The sequence below is a fragment of the Tachypleus tridentatus genome, chromosome 10 (assembly GCF_004210375.1).
Source record: "Tachypleus tridentatus isolate NWPU-2018 chromosome 10, ASM421037v1, whole genome shotgun sequence".
In the NCBI taxonomy this organism is placed as follows: domain Eukaryota; kingdom Metazoa; phylum Arthropoda; class Merostomata; order Xiphosura; family Limulidae; genus Tachypleus; species Tachypleus tridentatus.
The window spans coordinates 150,685,448-150,707,168 of NC_134834.1; the positions used below are offsets into that span (position 1 = coordinate 150,685,448).

A 21,721-nucleotide genomic window follows, 5' to 3' on the forward strand; every position below is an offset into this window, starting at 1 on the left:
TTGACAACCGTAACTTTAGTTTTCGGTTCAGGTGGACTTAAAAGTTGTGTTAAAATTTGATTAATAATAGAAAGGCATAGCACTTCTTGATAGGCCCAGCATAGCCAGGTGGTTAGAGCACTCGACTCATAATCTGAGGGTCGCAGGTTCGAATCTCTGTTACACCGAACATTCCCCCCCTTCCAGCCACTGGAGCATTATAAAGTGATGCTCAATCCCACTATTCATTGGTAAAAGAGTATCCCAAGAGTTGGCAGTGAGTGGTTATGACTAGCTGCCTTCCCTCTAGTCTTACACTGCTAAATTAGAGATGGCTAGTGCAGAAAGCCCTTGTGCAGCTTTGTGCAAAATTCAAAATAAACGTTTTGATTAAAAAATAAAACACTTTGTAGTTCATTTCAATATTGACAAAACTCATTCCTTTCTCTAAACTGACTGATATTATAGCTACATTTTTCTCTCGAAGAGACGAGATCCAGTTAGTCTAAAGATCATTACAAAAATATGCTAAAACTGTTTGTTTTTTTTACAGGAAAGCCACATTGGACCATCTGCTGTATCCAACAAGGGGAATTGAATCCCTGATTTTAGCATTGTAAATCCATAGACTTACTACTATCCCAGTGGGGGACCTGCTAAAACTTCAGCCTGATCTAAGAGAACAGATGCTGCTGGGAGGCCAGATTGTTAACTATTTTAAACACTGGTTTTTATGTCAGAGACCACATATCAATAAGTAACAGCTTTGTAAAAGCCTTATTCTAAAAGTTAATGTTATCTAGGAGACCCAATATCATTAGGTAACAAGTCCTTTTATCTAGGAAATAACACACATTATATGAATCTGTTCTACATAGAAGGCCATGTGCAACTAGATAATAAATTTATTCTGAAACTCAGTTCTATAGAAAGAACTAATGGCTTCTTAGTGATACATTTCTTACAGTCCTCCACTGTTACAGCAGTAAGTCTATGGATTTATATTTTACAATGCTAAAATCAGGGGTTCGATTGCCCTCGGTGGACTCAGCAGATGTGACTTTGCTGTTTTCTTACACACACATTTCTTATAAAACTTCTATGAATCTCAGTTTTGTATAGAAAGTAATTGCTAGTAGGTAATACATTTCTTATAGAACTTGTCCAAAACTTGGTTATATAATGGAACTAATGGTTTCCAGGTGATGGATTTCTTACAGAACTTCTGCAAAACTCAGTTTTATATAAAAATGTATTGCAGGTAGGGGATACATTTATTATAGAATTTCTATGAAACTCAGTTTTATGTACAGAGTATTAATTACTGGTAGTTTATATACTTCTGACATAATTCATCTTAAACCCAGTTCTTTACAGGTTACTAATTTCTAACAGGTCACAGAACAAAAGCAAGTTTCTCTGTAATTTAGTTTTATTTAGAAAATCACTTGCTACTGGATAAATCCAAGTAAAACTAAAATATATAGTTAAATGAAAAATAGATTAAAATGTAGTAAATAACCAGTGAATTTTAAAAACTACATAGAATGGATTTAAAACAGTTATTTTAAAACTCTAGTAATTTCAAATACTTATATTCAATTATTTCATGAATTTTAATGAAATAATGAAAAATATGAATTATTTCATATTAATTTTAAAAGGTTTGACTTAACACATTAAAAAATGTAATTAATTTTAAGATCCATAAATTATTAATATAGTTATTTTAAAAGTCAAGTTTAAAACACAATGAACAAGTAGTTTGGAATGTCAGGATGAAGCAATTCACAAATTAGGTGATTAAAAGTTGTAAATATAACTGTCAATTCTTAATGTAACATTCTTTTTTAACATACATGTAAGATATTTATATAAAAACTAAGAAAGTTATTTTTAAAATCTCTTTTTTCCCACTGGATTTTGAATGTTTGAGATATTTCATGAACCTATATGTTTTATATACTTTTTTAGTTATATGAATATACATTTTAAAAAGTTGTGATATATATATCCATTTTACCTGTCCAAATAAAAATAGACTAAAGGATTTTGTGAATACACAACATTTATTATTGTTTTTATTAAAATTCAAATCACAAATCAGCTAAATTTCTTCAGTGAATGAAAAGGGTAAACACTGAAATTTTGAAGATCAAAATGTCATTAACCAAATATGAGTACTAAAACTTGTCTAAGAAATAGAACACTAGACATGTCCACATGTACTAAATGAACAAAAGAGTTTGAGCAGTTTCCAGAACCACCTGTTGTAGAACAATTTATCCAATAGTCTTCCAAAATTTGTTACATGGATAAAAAAAACAATCACAAAACAATTTCAAAAAGCAGGTTAATGGTTAACTTTGTAACAAGTCTGTATCTGTTTTTTAACTTCATTCTCAGAGATCATGAGCTCGCAAACCTTCTAACGTTCTACAAAACAAAATACAAATATATACTAAAACTGACACTCCAGCTACCAAAACCGATACATAACTTCACTTTATATTTGAAAATACCAACAAGAATAAGAATGACTTTTGTCTAATGTGTTTCTCAGTTCCACAGAACTTGAGTCGTACTTAAAGTAACATCATACTATTAATTTGTAATAAAGCATACAACACATATCAAACTAATCAGTACTAGCTACAAGAGACAGTTGCCATGCTGATTGTACAAGGAACCTTCATGTTTTGTGCACATTTTTTTGTATAGCTCAACTTTCAAGATATACTACTACTTTTGACAAGATAAAAGATTTAGAGTGCACTGTGACAAACCATGAAATTTAACATGAAAAAACTCAAACCTCTCTTCTAAACAAAATTTTGATGTAAAATGGTGTGGATTATTCAACACAGCACACTAGAATAATGATTTATGTGTGGATGAATTTAACAATTTTTACATCACATTAAAAAGCATAAAATAGGCTTAACCAAGTTCTCTTTGTTAAGCCAGATTTCTCTTTTGAAAGCAATTTTATGGTTTATCAACACAAAAGACTATTTCGTTAAGTTGTTCTAGTAAAACCTGTTATTCTTTGTACTCTAAGCTTCTTTGTTGCATTTATCAACAGAGATATTTGTTACGAAGATGTTTCACCATTACATATGATTCTAGTGTTTTTTGTAGATTCACTGAAACTGAATATAACACTAAATCATAAGAACTAGAAAGTTGTAGTTTTGCAACTGTGTTCTAAATGTTAAATGTACAATAGTTTTATTTTATTAAACTGCGAAGAAAAAATAAATAAAAGAAACTGTTACTTTAATAGTCCACTACAGTAATGCACCATAGTGTATTAATCTATAACCCAATTAACAGGTTCTGGATTACATCAATAAAATAAATTTTTAATCAGGTAAAACTATTTCTTTAGTACAAGTAATTTGAACACAATTCTTAACACACATTATGATGTTTGATTAGATTTTTTTTAATGTTTAATATAAACAAAATGAAAAAACTGCTTATTTTTGAAAAAATATTATTTTGATACTTTTTGTAAAAATTCCCTGAAGGATAATCTGTTTCTTGTATCATTGTTTTAATGCAGGTTATTGTTGGTTGCTAAATGGTGCAAGTTTTTGTAGTGTTGTTTTACTGCAGGTTATTGTTGGTTGCTAAGTGATATAATGAAATTTTTCCACTAAAATCTATAATTAGTCTCTCTCTCTGTAAAATGTATTTGATAAAAACTAGAAAGTTGTAGCTTTCATAACTGTGTTCTAAATGTCAGAAAAACTGTATAATTTAATGTCTTTAACCTGCTGGTTATGTTTTAAAAATTACATGACTGTGTTGCTTTATCAAACATGACTGTAGTGTTTTCATAGTTTTATTAAACGTGGCTGTAATGTCCTTTAAAAACACAAACACTGTAGAGCTTTTGTAGGCTTAACAAACATGGTGATAATGTACTTTGTACTTTCATTATGACCAACTATTGAAAGAAATAGCTGGTACATTAAATATGAAGGTTTCTTGTAATAATGATTTATTGTCTTATAGTAATATTAAAGAAACCCAACTCTGTAACTCCCACAGAAACAAATTGAGCTTTAAATAACAATAACTTGTCTATTATATCAAATCTCTAAAACTGTGTTTGAAACATTTTAAGTCGTATATATGATGCTTTCATTTATAAGTTAATCCCTAGAAATTAATTTTGATAATGGCTTAATGGTTCAGTTACAGTATCAACACATTAGTGAAATCAAGAATGATTCTTTAGAACATGTAGTAAATGTGACTTATAAATGAAAGCATCATATAGGGATTAACTTATAAAACCTACATCACTACAAATTATTTAAATTTAGAAATCAAAATTTCTAAATTTGGTGAACCCATGTTATTCAGTTCTATTACAGATTTGACCTTTTCATGACGATTCTTCTGTTTAGGTTTCTGTTATAAGCAGGAAATAAAATTAACTTTATCAACCCATTATGATTATTTTAGTTCTACAAGTGTATAAATATCTGTTGCTTCACTTTGTTAAGTTCCATGTTTAAGAAATAATGTTAAAAACTAACTCTTGACAATTAACTGTGTAAAATGAAAAACCGCATTTGGATAAAAACAAATACAATAAAAATATTTCGTATATCTCTACTAAACCAAAATTTAAGTACAAATATCCAAAAATATACATTTTCAAGAATTCAGTTCAGTTACTCATAAAAACCCTAACACTTGTCATGTTTATTATTGACTTATTTCTGAATTTAAACAGAAACATTGTGATGCAGTTCAGAGAAAACAAAAAATGCAGCAAACAAATCAAATAAGCTCATAAAATCAGTAAATTGCATATCTTTAAAGTAACAGCAATCACAGATATTTTTAATTATAACTTAAGTTAGATCCCAAAAATATAATTCTTTTTTATACAGGTAAAACATATATCAAGTTTCAATACAACAGACCCATGAACATCTAGTCACGAAAGGTTGGAAAATAGTGTTTTTTGTGAAACTTAACAAAATAAAACCAGGGCTAATTTCGTTTGAATATTTTGAAAAAATGAAAATCTGGCAAAATATTGTAACACAAAAAATATACATGAAAAACAACAACAACAACCTGGGCAACCATCAAAAATATCAAATCTTATTTTTCATCATTCATAAATTACAATTAAAGCTAAAACAGAATTAATACAAAATGCTTCATCAATAATTCTAAATCATAATATAGACTTGTAAAATTAAATGAAAAACTGATTTTCACATTTAAATTTTAACAAAATAACAAATATATATACACACACACACACACACACACATGAACACAGTAGCTAATCAGGGTCAAGAAAATCTACATAGTTAATCAAAATATAGACAATTTTAAAACCTAAAATAGCTGATATAAAGAATTAAATGAAAGAGCCTAAGTGTGCATATGAAAATAAGCTACCTTCCAACAGATAAAATCCACAATCCTTTAACGAATGAAAGCATGTGAATAACACATACAATGATAATTGGTATGATTTATTCCACAAAATATTTGATTTTAGTGGGAGATCTTGTCACTCACTTTTTTATGCATTTGTCAGGTAGAATTAAAACATTTAAGTATCTGTTTCAGATATTCACGTATAGCTACTCCAGGGCTATCTGCACTACTGTTCCTAATTTACAAGTGATAGATGAAAGGGAAAGCAACTAGTCAGTAAACACCCACTACCAATTCTTGATTACTCTCACTGAATAGTGGAATTTGACTGTTAATCTTTTACTAACACCAAAGACCTAGCATAAAAACCTTTGATTGCTTAGTCTTCAGTTGCTTTCATAGGAATTACAATAATCTATTTGACAATGATGGATTAAAATATTGTCACACAGGAATTACAATAGTCCAGTTACCAATAATGAATTAAAATGTTTTAAGACTGCTTGATGTATCCTAATTGTTGATGAAATCATATAGTCAACATCTATGCAATGTATATTTCGAAATAATTCAGAAAAGTGATAGCCAGTGTACTTGTATAGTCATTCACTCTATATAACAACATCAAATAATTACTACTTGGGTCAAAAAATAAAATACATTTAAAATTTTTCCTTGATGGATAGCCTTCGAAAATCTAATTATTCCTTTTTTGTCCATATGTGAGAATTAGAATTGTGAGCTGTTCCTACTGGAACCTAGGTCTAGATTAAACTACTAACAATAAGAAAAAATGTATTTTTATGTTTTGTTGCATAAACTTTAAGATCCATCAACTGAAAACTTGGAGTTATAGCAACAGTACTTAGCCAGTTTACTTAGTACAGTAAACTGTAATATTTGTTTATTAGTTTTGCAATACTTAATTTGACTCAAGATATAATTTTTTGCATTTTTACTCTCAACAGAGCTGTTGAAGCAACAAATTACTGTCCTAAAGTTACATAGGTGCTATGTCCAGAAACCTGCATGTTTTTCTCTTGGCTGTGGAACATATAACTAGACTAGAGCAATAATACATTATCATTCTGGAGTTGTAACAAAATATAATAATCCAACTAGTTATAGAAACAATGAAGTAATTACCTGTAGATAACCTGATAAAGTGGGAATGTTTTGCTTCGAGTTCGTACAGAAAACATTAATTAAGGTTTTGTAGGTTCCCAGCTTTGTAAAACTACAGTGATACATAAAATGGTTGACAAAAGTGAAGAACACCTGATAAAAATAATTATATCAAAGAGCTGGGAAACAATTTTGTTAAGTAGTTAACATGCTTGTCCCTGTTTATTTATAAAATCAAAGATAGGTTAAACATTATTTTACAGGTAGGTCTCTTCCTATGGGTTCATTCGGTAATACAATAGGCTTAAGTTTGATACTGTATCCACATGGACTTGCAGGTGCTACACAATAAAACCATGATGAGAGACAAAATGTTTTATAAGAAATATCATCAATGTGCCTGATACGATATTTAATATAAACATTCTCAGAATGGTAAATGATCTGTAAATACTTGAAGAAGGTATCTGAACTTTAAAGAGCAGCTAAGTATATAAAAACTCAATATCTGAACTAATCTGAACAATTTTCAGTTAAATAGGTTTAACAATTCAATTACACTTTTTTTTCCTTTCTCTATCAGTGATGCACACACTTAAGTGTGATTTTTGTTTAATTTAGTAGGTCTTTATACTATATAGAGAGACTACAAGACCCCCAAAACACAAGGATATGAAACCAAAAGCAAAATCTGCCTAAAACTGTTAAAAATGTCCCATATGTCTTAAAAGAGAAGAGGAAACAGTCCTCGAGCCAGATAAAATGCTAAATCATACTGTTCCACAAACTGTACAAACACACAACACATATAAAAATGACTTTAAATTCATGCATATCTATCTGCAATTTCATGACAGAAAAAAAAAATCATGACTTCTAGGTTTGTTTTTTCCTAAACTGCTTTCCTTTCTTTTCTACTACATTAAAACGTTTTTTTTTACTGCAGTCTGGAATTAGTCCTGACTCAAGTCTGCTGTGGAATCTTCTTCTTGCTTGTTTTTCAGTTCTTTCTGATCATCGTCGTCATCATCTTCATTCTCTTCTGATGATTCCTCCTGGTCATCTTTCTGTGGTCCACTCCTTCGATTCTGTCTGGTTGATTCCTATAGAGAATGACTGGAATAATGTTGAATCAAAATTTACAAGTGAAACAAGTTAAACAGTTTCTGCCTCTTAGGACAAGTATATAAGTATAGGTATTGCATTATAATGAAGTGAGTATATGAAGGAAATCATAAACAGTTTGTTTTGAGGATATATGTTTAGGATTCTTTTTCCACTGGAGGTCAAATTGAAAAGAGAATCTCTGACGTAGGGGCCTAATGCATTCTTTGATTGGCCATACTTACTACTGTGGACTGCAGTTTCACTTACAAAAGGGCTTATCAACACATTTAGGGCTGATAAAGCAAGGAAATACCATTAGGCCTATCATAATAGTGGAGTGTATATAAGATCTACATGGTTTTGAGTTTGTTGCATTTTACCACTCAGTGATCTGAATTAATTTAGGTAGGTGAATAAAGTTATGAAAGTTTGTCAAATGTACTAGACCAACAACTATTTAATAACTCAGTGTATATGTTAAAGATTTGTTTTCTTTTTCACCGGGGATCAGATGGAAAACAATCTATGATTACTGCAAGAGACTTAATGGTATCTTTAGTTTGAGGACCTAAGCTGCATAAATGATCCTTGAATAGGTGAAACTACAACCCACAGCAGAGGATACAACTAATCAAAGAATACATTAGACCTCTATGTCACAGATTTTCTTTTCAATTTGACACCTAGTAATGAAAAGAAATATTTACACAATCATTAAACAGTTCGTCCATTGATAATGTTAATGACTGTGGTGAAATATTATAAAATTATTAACACCTCTCATTAGGACATGTTACTGTATGGGAAAATAAAATTAACTCAAACCCTGTAGTTTTATGTTAAACATAAAGCTACATCATGAATCATTTGTGCTTTGCTCACTATGGGTATCAAAAACCTAATTTTCAGCATGCAAGTCTGTGGATGAAGACACTGGGGGTGTTACTATCGGAATGTGTAGTTAGAATAAATCAGTTGTGAAATGTTGTGAAAGCTTAGAAACTTATGCTATTCTTTTTTAATTGATGGGTTTCAAAACTGAAGAAAGGACAGTGAATTTAAAGTATTTCCTGAAAAACCATCATAACCTTTAGAGATATAAAATAAAAGAACACTTGATAAACAAAAATAAATTTTATAAACCCATACCCTTGTTGGTGTCTTTTTTTGGGACGAAGGGGATTGTTGACTACCACCACGAGTTTGTGACCGGGTTTGTCGTTTATCTGCTTTCCCACCTTCCTCTGGATATCCCAAGTCTTTCAGCAGGGCTTCACCTATAAGTTTTTACACTATACCTGTTACATTTTACTAAGTGACAGTAAAGAAAAGGAATTTTAACAACAGAAACAAAGAAAAGTTTAATGATTTAAGCTATCCATCTGACAGACCTAAAAATATGTAGTTTTGAAAGACACAAAGAAGTATTGTAAGAGAAATGTGGGGATGATGAAGGTTATTTTTCAGTCAAAGTGTTAACTCAGTATTTCTCTTTCCTTTACAACATTGTAACCACTTCTTAATAGTGTCAGATTTACCAGACTCTTTCTAAATTTCGTGATGATGAGAAAACCCACTTGTAGGGAAAATTATATGTGTAAAATACGGCTGGTATGGGTAGAGAAAGTACTATGTAGAGGAGCAAACAGCGTTTCGACCTTCTTCGGTCATCATCAGGTTCACACTGATGACCGAAGAAGGTCGAAACGTTGTTCGCTCCTCTACATAGTGCTTTCTCTATCCATACCAGCCCTTTTCTACAAATATAATTCTTTTTAAATTTGTTTGTCATTCACATTATTTTGACAGGCACCATTTTATTTAAATCCTAAGCTCAGTTTAAGTGAAGTTATATACATAAACTAGAGTTATCCATTCATCTTTTGGATGCCACAAGTTGTTGTAAGGAAACGACTGAACTCATTCTGATCAAATTTGGTAAAATAACTCAGGTGGGCCTCACAAAATACAAGTTTAAACATGTAAGCAGTCAGATGAAAGGTTTGAGATTTTCAACCACTTCACTTTTTACCATCACAATGACATAACTTAAGGCTCAGCTGAGGGAAGAGATCCACCACAAAACAATACCTTACAAGCTAAGTATTAAACTGAACTTTCAATTCACACAAAAGTGTCAAAATGGAATTTCAGTAGTTTATGTCTTGCTAAGTCAAGTCATTACCACTGAACTTTATGATCTTAAACATCACTGAAACAAAGTACAAGAGCATAGCAAAAGGAAAGAGAATATTTTACTGGTTTATCTCTTATCACTGACTTTAGTAGGTGAATGTTTCTTAATGATGTGGGTATCTATATAACTTATAATTGAAACTCAGTACTTTGTTAAATTCTGTAAATAGAGAACTGAGGAACAAAGACAACTGTGTATTTCACAAATATGTCATTTATTACTACTATGGTTTAGCCAGTAGAAATATTTTTTTGTACTCAATGGTGGTTTTATGTCTGAGAAAAAGGACACTTTTGGGGCATAAGGACAGGAGCATGAGACATTCTGCCACCCCACACCCCTCTGCACATTGAATAAAAGAAGTAGTTAGAAGAGGTAGGTTTGAAGAAAGTGTACTAGCATATAAGTTCAGTTAAATGACTTGTTACCACTTAATTTTTTCAGTATGCTAATATCTATGCAACAAACCATTGTGACATTTGAGAAATTTCCAAAAAAATAAAGAGGTGGTAAGGTGTAAATTTGAAGTATGTAAACATTAAATCTGTTTTCTGTAGTTAAATCTGAGAAACTCAAAACTAAATCCATACCTTTTGTGAACTGTTTTAAATTCTATCAGTGTATAAATGTATACATTTATTTTATAATTCTAGTTGCCTTACCTTCTTGGGCTGTTTTAGCCATTGTCCCCAACCTCTTGAGTGAAACTTTAGCTGTGTCACGAATGGCTCGAGTCGCTGATCTCGTTTCTTCTAACACTTCTTTCCCGAGGAATTTCTTTCCTGTCTAAATTCAGAATTACAATTTATGTAATTATTTTAGTGCATTAAAGTTAATTTCAGGTTATTGTGTTTTTTTTAGTACACCAAGATATAGGTCTTTTTATTTGCTATTTTTAATATAAGCCAATATTTTAGGATAAACGTCTAACACACGTATCTCACTATTCTTGACATTTACAGGTTTCTCTCAACAGCAGTTGTGTAGAACCATATGAACTAAATTACTGATAATCTCTGTCACAGTACTGTAAAACAAACTGAAATTTTCTAACAGATATAAGAAATATCTGATGATACTAGTAACAGAAACAAAAGAAACTATCGTATACTAAACAACACAACGTAAATACACTAAACCATACAAGACTAACCACTGCTGTTTCCACCATTGTATGGTCCTTTACTAGCTTTGGCTTCTTTGCTACTGGCCCTTCCACAGCACCATTACCATCTGTGTTCTCAGCCGATACCTGACCCTTCTGGTTAGATTCTGTGTTGTCCTCCTGCAGAAACCACAAGAAGTACATTTATGTTAACATGATGAGGAATCAGAACATGATACACATTCACCAAGTAACATAACATGACTCATACTTTAACCAGACAAACAACAGGCACTGTTGAAGGTTCTTTGAAGAATCATGTAGATCACATAATTTAATGTGCTAGTGGCTACTTGTATTGTCATGTAGCTGAGATAAAACTTCTGTACACTTCAGGTAAGTGGAAAGCTACAAAATAAGATTTTTCTGTTTCAATCACATTAAAATTAAGGCTTGGAAAAAAAACATTTCTCTTATTTCTTTCTCTTTCTGAAGGTTAAACTGTCTTTAAGTAATTTTTTGTTCTTTTTTATTTTACTTTATATCATAAAATTATTTTAGAATCAAACCAAAACTCTTAATGTGCTATATAGGTTGAGTATATTAAATCAATTTTGAACATATATAGATCACCATTTTACATGACAAACATGATTGACATAAAGTTATAGTTGGACAAAATGTATCAGAACAACCTTTTGCATTGTCTTTTGTAGGTAATGTGCTGTCCTTGAAAACTGATCACTTTTGAAAATGGTATGTATCAGTGAATTCTGATGCAAAATCTTCACACACTCAAATAGTGAAGATGTATTAAGACAAGAGAATACAGTGAAATAAGGATCAGCTTCGGATGCCAGGATTACAGCAAGTTATATCCTATTCATGAGAAGCAACATGCAGTGACTTGTAATAGGTGAAAATCCATAACAAAAAGGTCAGTCACAAAAGGATCTATATCTCCCAGGTAACAACAGTATATAATATAATCAAGAAGTCTTTTCATCTGAAAAAGCAGCACAACATGTGCATACACAAACTAATTCTATGACATATCCATTTGACCAATATACACCTCAACAGATGGAGAATAAAATAGGTATTTATGCTATTCCATATGTATTACATAGTGGTCTTGTTGCTAAAACCAGTGCTTATGGTTCTCTGTGCAAATGAACTATTGAAATAGTTGCTAGGTTTTTATTGTTATATACCAGATGGATTATAGAAAGCATGTTGAAATGAGTGATACACTTTGAACATGACAACCTTACAACACAGCCTTTTGCAATGGAAATTATGCTTGAGGACTACTTTGTTTGTAGTTAAGCGCAAAGCTACACAGTGGGCTATCAGTGCTCTTCCCACCAAGGGTATTAAAACCTGGTTTCTTGCATTGTAAGTCTGCAGATATACTGCTGTGCTACTGGGGAGAATTCAGGGCTATTGCCAAACTACAAGTTCATTAGACATAGCATGACTGGATGTGGAAAATGGACTTACCAAGTCATACTCCAAAATTATCTTAATATAAGATACTCAACCTTTTCAATTATTTTACTTAATGGCACAAATTAAGCAGAAAAACACAGGCCTCTGAAATCACCAAGATATTAATTTTATTTGATACCACAGAATCAAACAAAATACACTTCAAAAGTTTTATCCATTTTATTACTATAAATGCTAGGTTATGCACATGCATTATCATAACACAAAATGCATGTATAATTTGGATAGGCATCCTCTTGATTAGGAGTGAGGAAAAGGAAAACAAAAAAATATTTATATCTGGGTGAAAAATGCCAGATTTTGTGTACCAGGGGGTCCACTATGTTCTCCTTATTAACAAGTAGCTTCAGAAGTGGAAATGACTAGAATGTATAAGTGATTAGTACATGCACGTACTTGAGGGACTGTTTATATTAATGGTTATGATACAGAAAGTGTGACTATACCAGTCACATTTCTCCAAGCAAGTTCTTCACCATATAATTTATTAGTTTAACATAAGTCATTAATGAGATCAAAAGTTAATAAATTAGCAAATTCTACTAATCACCAACATCCAGATATACTTGAAGGACCAGAGCTGTACACACCAATTAATTTTCTGTTTGTTAAACAGGAGCAGACACTAACACAGTCAAAATAACCTGCAAGTTACATATTGTATTTATGACAAAACAAAATCAAACAAGAATAAAAGAAGTCATCTTTGATATAATTACTTTTACTTAACAGTGTTATAAAGCCAAGCTATTAATTCTTGTTTCTCTTACTTAAAAACACAAAATCAAACAGCTAATTTCTGCTTTTCTTACATAACACCAAACCAAGTTGCTAATTCCTGTTTTTCTTATTTATTAACACAAACTAAAAGAACCAGTTGCTTCTTAATTCAAGCTTGTAAGTTTAAATCATCATAAAAATGCAAGACTTTGGATTATGAAGTAATTCAACCTTTCACATACATAGGTATAGCCCTAGGAATTTAACACATTATTACAACATTAGTTTGTTCAAAAAACACAACCCAAATAAACCTTCAGTTTGTTTAGTAAACACAACCCAAATTAATCTTCAGTTTCAGTCCACCAGTTTGTTCAGTAAATACAACACAGTAAACATAACTTTCTGGTGCAGTATTCACACCAGATACAACTGCTACTCTTCTGAAGTCTCAGAAAATGTCATCTGTTACTTGACTCAGTATTTTTGTAAACAAACTGAGCATGTTTGTCTATAAGTGTGTCAGTGACCTTCCACATGTACTAATCCCCCATCATCATGTGTATTGAGACTTCTCACCTACTGATGCAAAAGTCTGACCAAGACAGGTTTTTTTAAGACACATTTTACTACTGAATCTCCTTTGATGATTATTAATATTTGAAGCACATTTATTGTAGAATTACTTCAACAGATTGTGAGAGGATTTTAAGAGTTCTTTATTTACTATAAGATAATACACAAAATAATGAATTATTTGTCTTAATTTGATTATTTAGATATATAATCATATTTTCCTTGTTTCACAGATATGTATACAACAAGCTTAACATCATATCATGTCACTAACTTCACCAGACAGCAGGAAACAGCATCATAAACAAATCTTGAGGAAGGCACTTTAGAGAGGGGTGATAATGTTTTTGCATCCACCCATCTTTACCTGTTACAGCCTCAGCCATGCACCTTGATGAGGGTGCTCCACTTCCTTTGAAACAAAAATTTACCTGCTCAGCTTTTGCAAAACCTGGGCATCCCTAAGTTACCAACAGATTTTAGAAACACAACCAAACTTTACTGCAAAAACTAAGAAAAGCTGCTTTAAATGCAAATTGTAAATTTCTGAAGTTCATCTTACCTATATAAACATATTAATTAATAAGATAAAAACATTCTTAACAAAATATGCAAGTCAGTCATAAAGAAGCACCTTTTTTCCACTTCCAGATGAACTGCCACTTCCTTTGCTCCAACTTGGAGTGTAGTTCCACACTTCTTTCAAGTACTGTTCTCCTTCCTGTAACATAAGAATAGCATGTTGATTAGGTTTCTCTGTGATGTTTTATTCCTAGAAACTGATTAACTTTTAAGAGTAACAAATGGAAGTTATAACTTTCCTGTACTGAAAATGTATTTCCAATATGTACTTCTCTCCTCTCACAGGATTAGCTTTTCCCATTTTGTGCTGCCCTCTATATGCAAATTTTATTTTCAAATGTAAGTTACAAGCCTACTACACCTCCCTATTTGAATCAAGGAATCAAGAGTTCTAACACATCTCTCATGCAAATCATTATGTCATCTCTCCACCAATAGGGAGCACCACCATCACATGATGCACTTGACTCCCTCTATGCACCACTACCAAATTTTCAGTTCAAAGTTTATCAGAAGACACAAATACCAAATGATTGTGAAGAGGAGTGTGAAAAGTGTGAGTGGAGGGAAGTAAGTACCTATTGGAAATATATTTTCACTATAGGAAAAGTACAACTTCCAAAATGGTACTTCTCTCCTCTCAAAAGATTAACTAGAACCCCACATTGAGAAGGATACTTTTACAGAAGAGAAAGACCAGTCTTTGCCATGAAAAAACATAAAATGGAAGGGTGCAAGTCCAAGTCAGAGAGGATATGTCAGGAGAGAGATCCCAACTGGATAAATGTGGAAGCTCAATCCCACAGAAGTTAGTAGTGTGTTCCATGGTATAAAATGGTTAGGGCTTGGTGGACCATATTTGGTAAGTCAACTAAATCCAAAATGTTTTTGCTGGATACCGAACAGGATCCAAGAGATTAAATTCAAAACGGAGGCCACTGAAAGAAAAGAAAAAAAAAAGCATTCATAAAAACTTACCTAGTATCATAGCTAAACAAAATTCTGATATATAGCCACAGGTGGTGGGCAATACCCCAAGGAAGCATAAACTGCCATGTGATGTAAATAATGGGAGATGAATGTCTGAAGGTTGTCCACATGCCCAACTACAGAACCTTCTCCAAAGATCAACAAAGACAAGAAGGAAGGAAAATGAAGAAGTGTTAGATTTAATTGGAGGTAACATAGAACAATGCATGCTGGGAAGAGGGATAAAAGCCAACTAGAATAGCAATATCTCCAATTGGTAAGGATAAAGGAAGAAATATCTTGAGAGGAAGAAGGTTGCCATAGGATAAAGAGACAGGAATGGGAACCCCTGAAGGAAGTGGTGAGGTCAATATAACAATGAAGGTCATGCATCAGACATAGATGTCTATCTAGATCAGGACTAGGAGAGAGATGTAAAATAGAGGGAAAGAAAATGGGCAAAAAGGAGGAGCTACCCTTGTGAGCTGCCAAGGTCTTGGAAAGGAAGGAATGATCTGGATAAAGAAGGTTTGTTGGTACTATGTGCGAGTAACACCAATAGCAAAGAAATCTGACCAATGTCACTCATAGGCCAAGAAGAGAAGGAAATATGCCTTAAGGATTAAGTGAAAAAAGGATCATGAGGCAATGAGTTTGAATGGAGATAAAGTAAGGGAATGGAGTACCATATCAATGTTCCAATATGGAAGTACCAGATAACTAGGTGGCTGATGTATATACAGAAAGACTGTACCAAAATAGCAAGGATTGAGGAAAGAAAGAAAAATGGAAAGTATGGAATAGGGCTGCCCTATAACCTGATACCAAGAGACCAAAGACCCCTTCTCAAAAAGCCATGCAAGAAATTCAGAGATAACAGCAATGGTAGGATGAAAAAGCCAGGGCTCAGGTGCAAAAAACATTCCATTTCCAGTGACACACAGCCATAGATAAAGGATAAACAGAAAGAGCTGAATGAAATGCCATCTAATGTAAAAAAACAGATCTTCTCACTGGGATAAGACAAAAGTCAAGCATGAAGTTCTGGATGCAAAACCAGTGTTTATGGTTGATGAAGAAGGTTAAGGTATAAAGGAAGAGGGTTGGAATGGAACAACTGTAAACTTTGTGATCAAGGAAACTACAGCTGAACAATCCAATAAAGAGCAATCATAAAGACTTTGCATAGAGTGAGATGGATGAGAGAGTCTATCTGATGAAGTAATTGGATAGGAGGATAAACATAAAGAAACATGTTTGACCAATCCTAGCTGAAGGAATCTATAGCCAAAGCCCTAAGATGGAGAAGTGTGGATTAAAGCAGGGGTAACTGGTGATTGAGGGTGGTGGCAAATACATTGATATGAGGAATACCCCGCTGATTACAAAGCTGCCAAAAAACAAGGGGATAAAGGGGCCACTGTTGGGTAAATTCAGTCAGGTTGGAAAAAACATTCCATTACAAGGTTGAAAGCACCAGGTATATGACACACCATAAAATGAATGTAATAATTTTGGGGCTTAACAGAGAAGATCCAATGTAAGAAAACACAGGGATCTCAATCAAATGCAACCTTGGCGATTGATATGAGCTACCAATATTGAATTGTCAGAATGGATTATGACCAGGCAATCTCTGGAGAAGGGAAGAAATTAATTCAAATCCTGATGAACACCAAGGAGTTTGAGGATACTGATATGAAGAGAACATTCTCCCACAGACCAACAACCTAAAGCCTCTTGATGATCAACCCATGCACCCATCCCTGAAGATATGTAAATCTGGCCACAAAGGAGAAAGTGTTACACCTGTCAATGTATAAGCCTTGTCCAAACACCACTGAAAACTGTCCACAATGTAGGAAAAAAAGAGTAATAGAAGCATCCATGGGATACCGAGCAAGTTTCTATTGGTCATGGAGGACCCACATGTGAGACTGGCTGTGGGGTACAAGAGGAGTCACAGAGTTAGAGGGAATTTGACTGATATGTTTGAGGTTGTAAAGAGAATTGTATTGTATTTTTCTTTCACACTTAATGTGACACAGTGTGAATTTTGGCATGGTGGAAGTCATATTCAGCTAGCACAGTTTTATTTTTCTAACTGGATGGTTGATCTATAGAAATGGTTGTCTTCATATGCAGTAGAAACAGTAAATTTAAGGGAAAACTTGATAAATATTTGAATGATAAGGACTGACCCGAGCTTTTTTTTTGTGTTAACAGTTTAGTGTTTTGACAGACTAGATGAACCAGTAGATCCACTATTGTCCTTAAATGCTATGTTAATTAACCCTGTAAGCTCTCATCCTAAGCAAAAGACCTTCATGTCTCTGGCACACAACAAACAGGGTCTAACTGAAATGCTACTATACAACCTTATAGCTGGAAACCTCTTATGTAGTTAAAAGTAATGGAATTAAAATTATCAGTTCTACTGTAATATAAAAGCAAATGTTTATTACTACATATCATTCTGCTAAACCACATAAAAGATTCAACAATTTGAAACATAAAAGTTAATAAAATTTTGTAGTCATGTAAATGGTTAGAAACAACAGTTGACTTCGTTTGTTGGTTAAGAAACTAAGGTGAAAGAACAACACCTAAAAAAAACATTATAGGCATTAAAGTGGTTAGGTTTAAAAGTTATTAAAATAATGTAAAAGGCATTAAAATGGTATGATTTAGAAGTTATAAAATTAAGGTTAGATACATTAAAGTGGTTAGTTGTAGATGCTATAAAAATAAGTATAGAGACATTAAATGGGTAAGCCTTAAATGCTATAAAAATAATGTAAGAGGCATTAAGGTGGTTATGCTTAGATGCTACAAAAATAAGGTTAGAGACATTAAAGTTGTTATGTGTAGATAGTATAAAAATAAGGTAAGAAAATAAAGTGGTTAGGCTTAAAAGGTATAAAAATAAAGTTAGATACATTAAAGTAGTTAGGTGTAGATGCTATAAAAATAAGGTTGGAGACAATAAAGTGGGTAGGCTTAGAAGGTAGAAAAATAAGGTTAGAGAGATTAAAACGGTTAGGTGTAGATGCTATAAAAATAATGTTAGAGACAAAATGGTTAGCTTTAGATGCTGTAAAAATAAAGTTAGATACATTAAAGTGGTTAGATATAGATGCTATAAAATTAAGTTTAGAGACATTAAAGTGGTTACGGTTTGAAGGTATAAAAATAAGGTTAAAGACATTAAAGTTTTACATGTCGAATTTATAAAAAATATGGTTGAAAACATTAAAGTGGTTAGGTGTAGATGCTATAAAAATAAGGCTAGAGATATTAAAGTGAATAGGTGTAGATGCCAGAAAATAAGGTTGGAGACATTAAAGTGGATAGGCTTAGAAAGTATAAAAATGAGGTTAGAAAGAATAAAATGGTTAGGTATAGATGCTAAAAAATAAGGTTAGGGACAAAATGGTTAGGTGTAGAAGCTATAAAAATAAAGTTAGAAGCATTAAAGTGGTTAGGTTTAGGTGCTATAAAAATAAGGTTAGAGACAATGAAGTGGTTAGCTTTAGATGCTCTAAAAATAAGGTTAGACACAAAGTGGCTAGGTGTAGATGCTATAAAAGTAAGGTTGAAGACATGAAAGTTGTTAGCTTTAGATGCTACAAAAATAATATTAGAAACATTAAAGTGGTTAGGTGTAGATGCTAAAAAATAAGGTTGGAGACATCAAAGTGGATGGTGTATATGCTAAAAAATAAGGTTGGAGACATTAAAGTTGTGAGGTTTAGATGCTAAAACAACAAGGTTAGAGGCATTAAAGTTGTTAAGTGTAGATGCTATAAAAATAAGGTTAGAGACATTAAAGTGGTTAGATGTAGATGCTAAAAAATAAGGTTATGAACAGAATGGTTATGTGTAGAAGCTATAAAAATAATGTTGGAGACATTAAAGTGGATTGGTGTATATGCTAAAAAATAAGGTTGGAGACATTAAAGTAGGTAGGCTTAGAAGGTATAAAAATAAAGTTAGAGAGATTATATTGGTTAGGCTTAAAGATATAAAAATTAAGGTTTAGAGACATTAAAGTGGATAGGTGTAGATGCTAAAAAATAAGGTTGGAACAAGGTTGGAGTTTAGATGCTATAACAGTTAGAGGTAAAGTTGAGGTTTAGATGCTATAACAACAAGGTTAGAGGCATTAAAGTTGTTAAGTGTAGATGCTGAAAAAATAAGGTTAGGGACAAAGTGGTTAGATGTAGATGCTAAAAAATAAGGTTAGGGACAAAGTGGTTAGATGTAGATGCTAAAAAATAAGGTTAGGAACAAAGTGGTTAGGTGTAGATACTATAAAAATAAGGTTAGAAGCATTAAAATGGTTAGGTGTAGATGCTATAAAAATAAGGTTAAAGACATTAATGCTGGTTATGTATTGAAGGTAGATAAAAAAGTATATAAAATATATTTATGCTTCAAAAAGAGTAAGGATATGGGAGGGACAGAAATTGTAAATATTTCTGTGGTTTACAGTGGGAAAATATAATACTTCTGGATCTATAAATGAGGTTAAAGCTATATTTATATGTTGTTAAAACCATCTGATATTGAGAATCAAAAACAAATGGTGATAGTAAGTTAATATTTTACATAATGAAGCAGATCTGTCATCTTGTGGGTGATACCAAATTTCAAGATTTAACAGTCAGTTAAAACAGCTCTGAAAAATAACCAGATTTTGGGACACTTTTAACTGAAAATAAAAAAACAGTTACATGTCTGAAATATTTAGTCGTGAAAACTTAATGGAAACGTGTGGGAACTCTTTCAAGAACTAAAATTACATATCAAAATTGGCTTTGGAAAGTGTTACAGTTCATTGTAGCAATATTTTATCGTTGTACTTCACTGAAACAGTCTATCATTCTTCTATTTCATTATAAAATCCTTCTATTAACAAACTTTTGTTGTTGTGTTTCATTGAAGCAGATAACCTGATATGGCTTTGCTATAACAAGAAACAAAAACACACTGAAGCAACCTTTCATTGTTGTATTTAATTATCATATTTTACAGAAGTAGTAATTCGCTACTGTAGTCTTGATTCCTTCAACATTTCAAGTGTAACAATTCACGACTCCATCGCAAAATTATGAAAAATATTTCATTAAATTTTTATATGTGCGAGATATATTCTGCTAGGCAGAAGGGCAGGAGCAATGAATGAAAGGTACGCATCTCTCGCAAAATACGAGAGAATTTGCATTTCTGTATGTAAATAAATTTATAACCTTTAAAAGGTAATGCTATAGAATTATAATACATTCAGACTGTATGAATACAAATGAAAAACACAACAAAAAACAAACGAGTTAACAGTATTACATTACCAGTTTTAAGATTAAAAAAAAAGTTTATAGCTTATTTATATAAAAATTTTTATTTTGACAATTAGATTTTAATACCACTTTCCTAATAAAATTCGCCATTATTTTTGTGTGCATCTGAGTTATATTTAACTAGGTGGCAGCACTTCATACAAACATGCACGAACCCTTCTATAAAATCCGCCATTGTTATTTCAGTCTTATACCGGTAATTGATGGAAAAAGACAAACAAACAAGAAGCGAATGCCGATTTAAAATGATATATATATTTTATAATTCCACCTGTCATTTACCGCCTGGAATTATAATTTTTTCTTACTCCATTATTTTGAAAACATTTCGGACTTGGTTCTGCTATTAAAGCAAGTGCGCATCGAATGGTTAACATACCCTACTAACATCGATTTTCATGATATTATTAAAAGTACATGGTAAGACGCCCTAGTAGACTGAAATATCTTATTTTCATACCTTGCTAGTTGTCTTCATGGTCCCCTCTCGCTTTGGTTCAGGTTTCGTATCAGACATGTTTTTCCCCTTTTCAATAAACTCTATTGCATAACGTGATAACACTAACCCTGCTTGTGTGAAGAACGCTTTAATCACGTGATTTGGGTTCTGAATTTTGCCAGTAGGCTAGCGAAATCAGGTACTTTGTATTAGAAAATGTTTTTCATTTACCTGTGATCAACTGATGGAAGATCTAAGATCAGGTTCTAATATTTTAAATCGCAAGTGACATTCGTTAAACAAGAACTCTAGGCTGGAACAGCAGTTATTAGTAAATATATTTTTTAGACTTGATGGAGTTGGTGTTTTGACTATATTAAAACGATTTGCCAAGAAATTGTTTGAAATATCTTGACTTGTAAGCATAAATTCATGTATAATCTACGCCCCCCAGTGGTATGTCTGCGGACTCAGACGCTAGGAACTGTGTTTTGACACACTTGATGGGCAGAGCACAGATAGCCCATTGTGTAACTTTGTGCTTAACTTAAAACAAAACAAAACTGTATAATCCACCCCAAGCAACTCAACGATAAATTTGAAGACTTATAACGCTAAAAACCGGATTTCTA

General features: G+C 32.2%; 1 protein-coding gene and 1 long non-coding RNA gene across 2 annotated transcripts in view; one reads left to right on the forward strand and one right to left on the reverse strand.

Annotated features, from left to right (window-relative positions):
- LOC143230627 (uncharacterized) overlaps positions 1-21,721 on the forward strand; it is a 33,599-nt gene that overhangs the window by 4,210 nt on the left and 7,668 nt on the right. Inside the window, exon 2 of the long non-coding RNA XR_013016551.1 lies at positions 11,648-11,868. This is a non-coding gene — a long non-coding RNA (uncharacterized LOC143230627). The remainder of the gene's footprint in view (positions 1-11,647; positions 11,869-21,721) is intronic.
- On the reverse strand, positions 2,030-21,264 carry LOC143230625 (uncharacterized). Its single transcript, XM_076464485.1, has 6 exons — positions 21,111-21,264; positions 14,374-14,460; positions 10,980-11,111; positions 10,489-10,612; positions 8,779-8,906; positions 2,030-7,625 (listed from the first exon to the last, which is right to left on the reverse strand). Exons 1-6 carry the CDS (start codon positions 21,165-21,167, stop codon positions 7,476-7,478), a joined length of 678 nt encoding a protein of 225 aa, XP_076320600.1. The 5' UTR covers positions 21,168-21,264; the 3' UTR covers positions 2,030-7,475.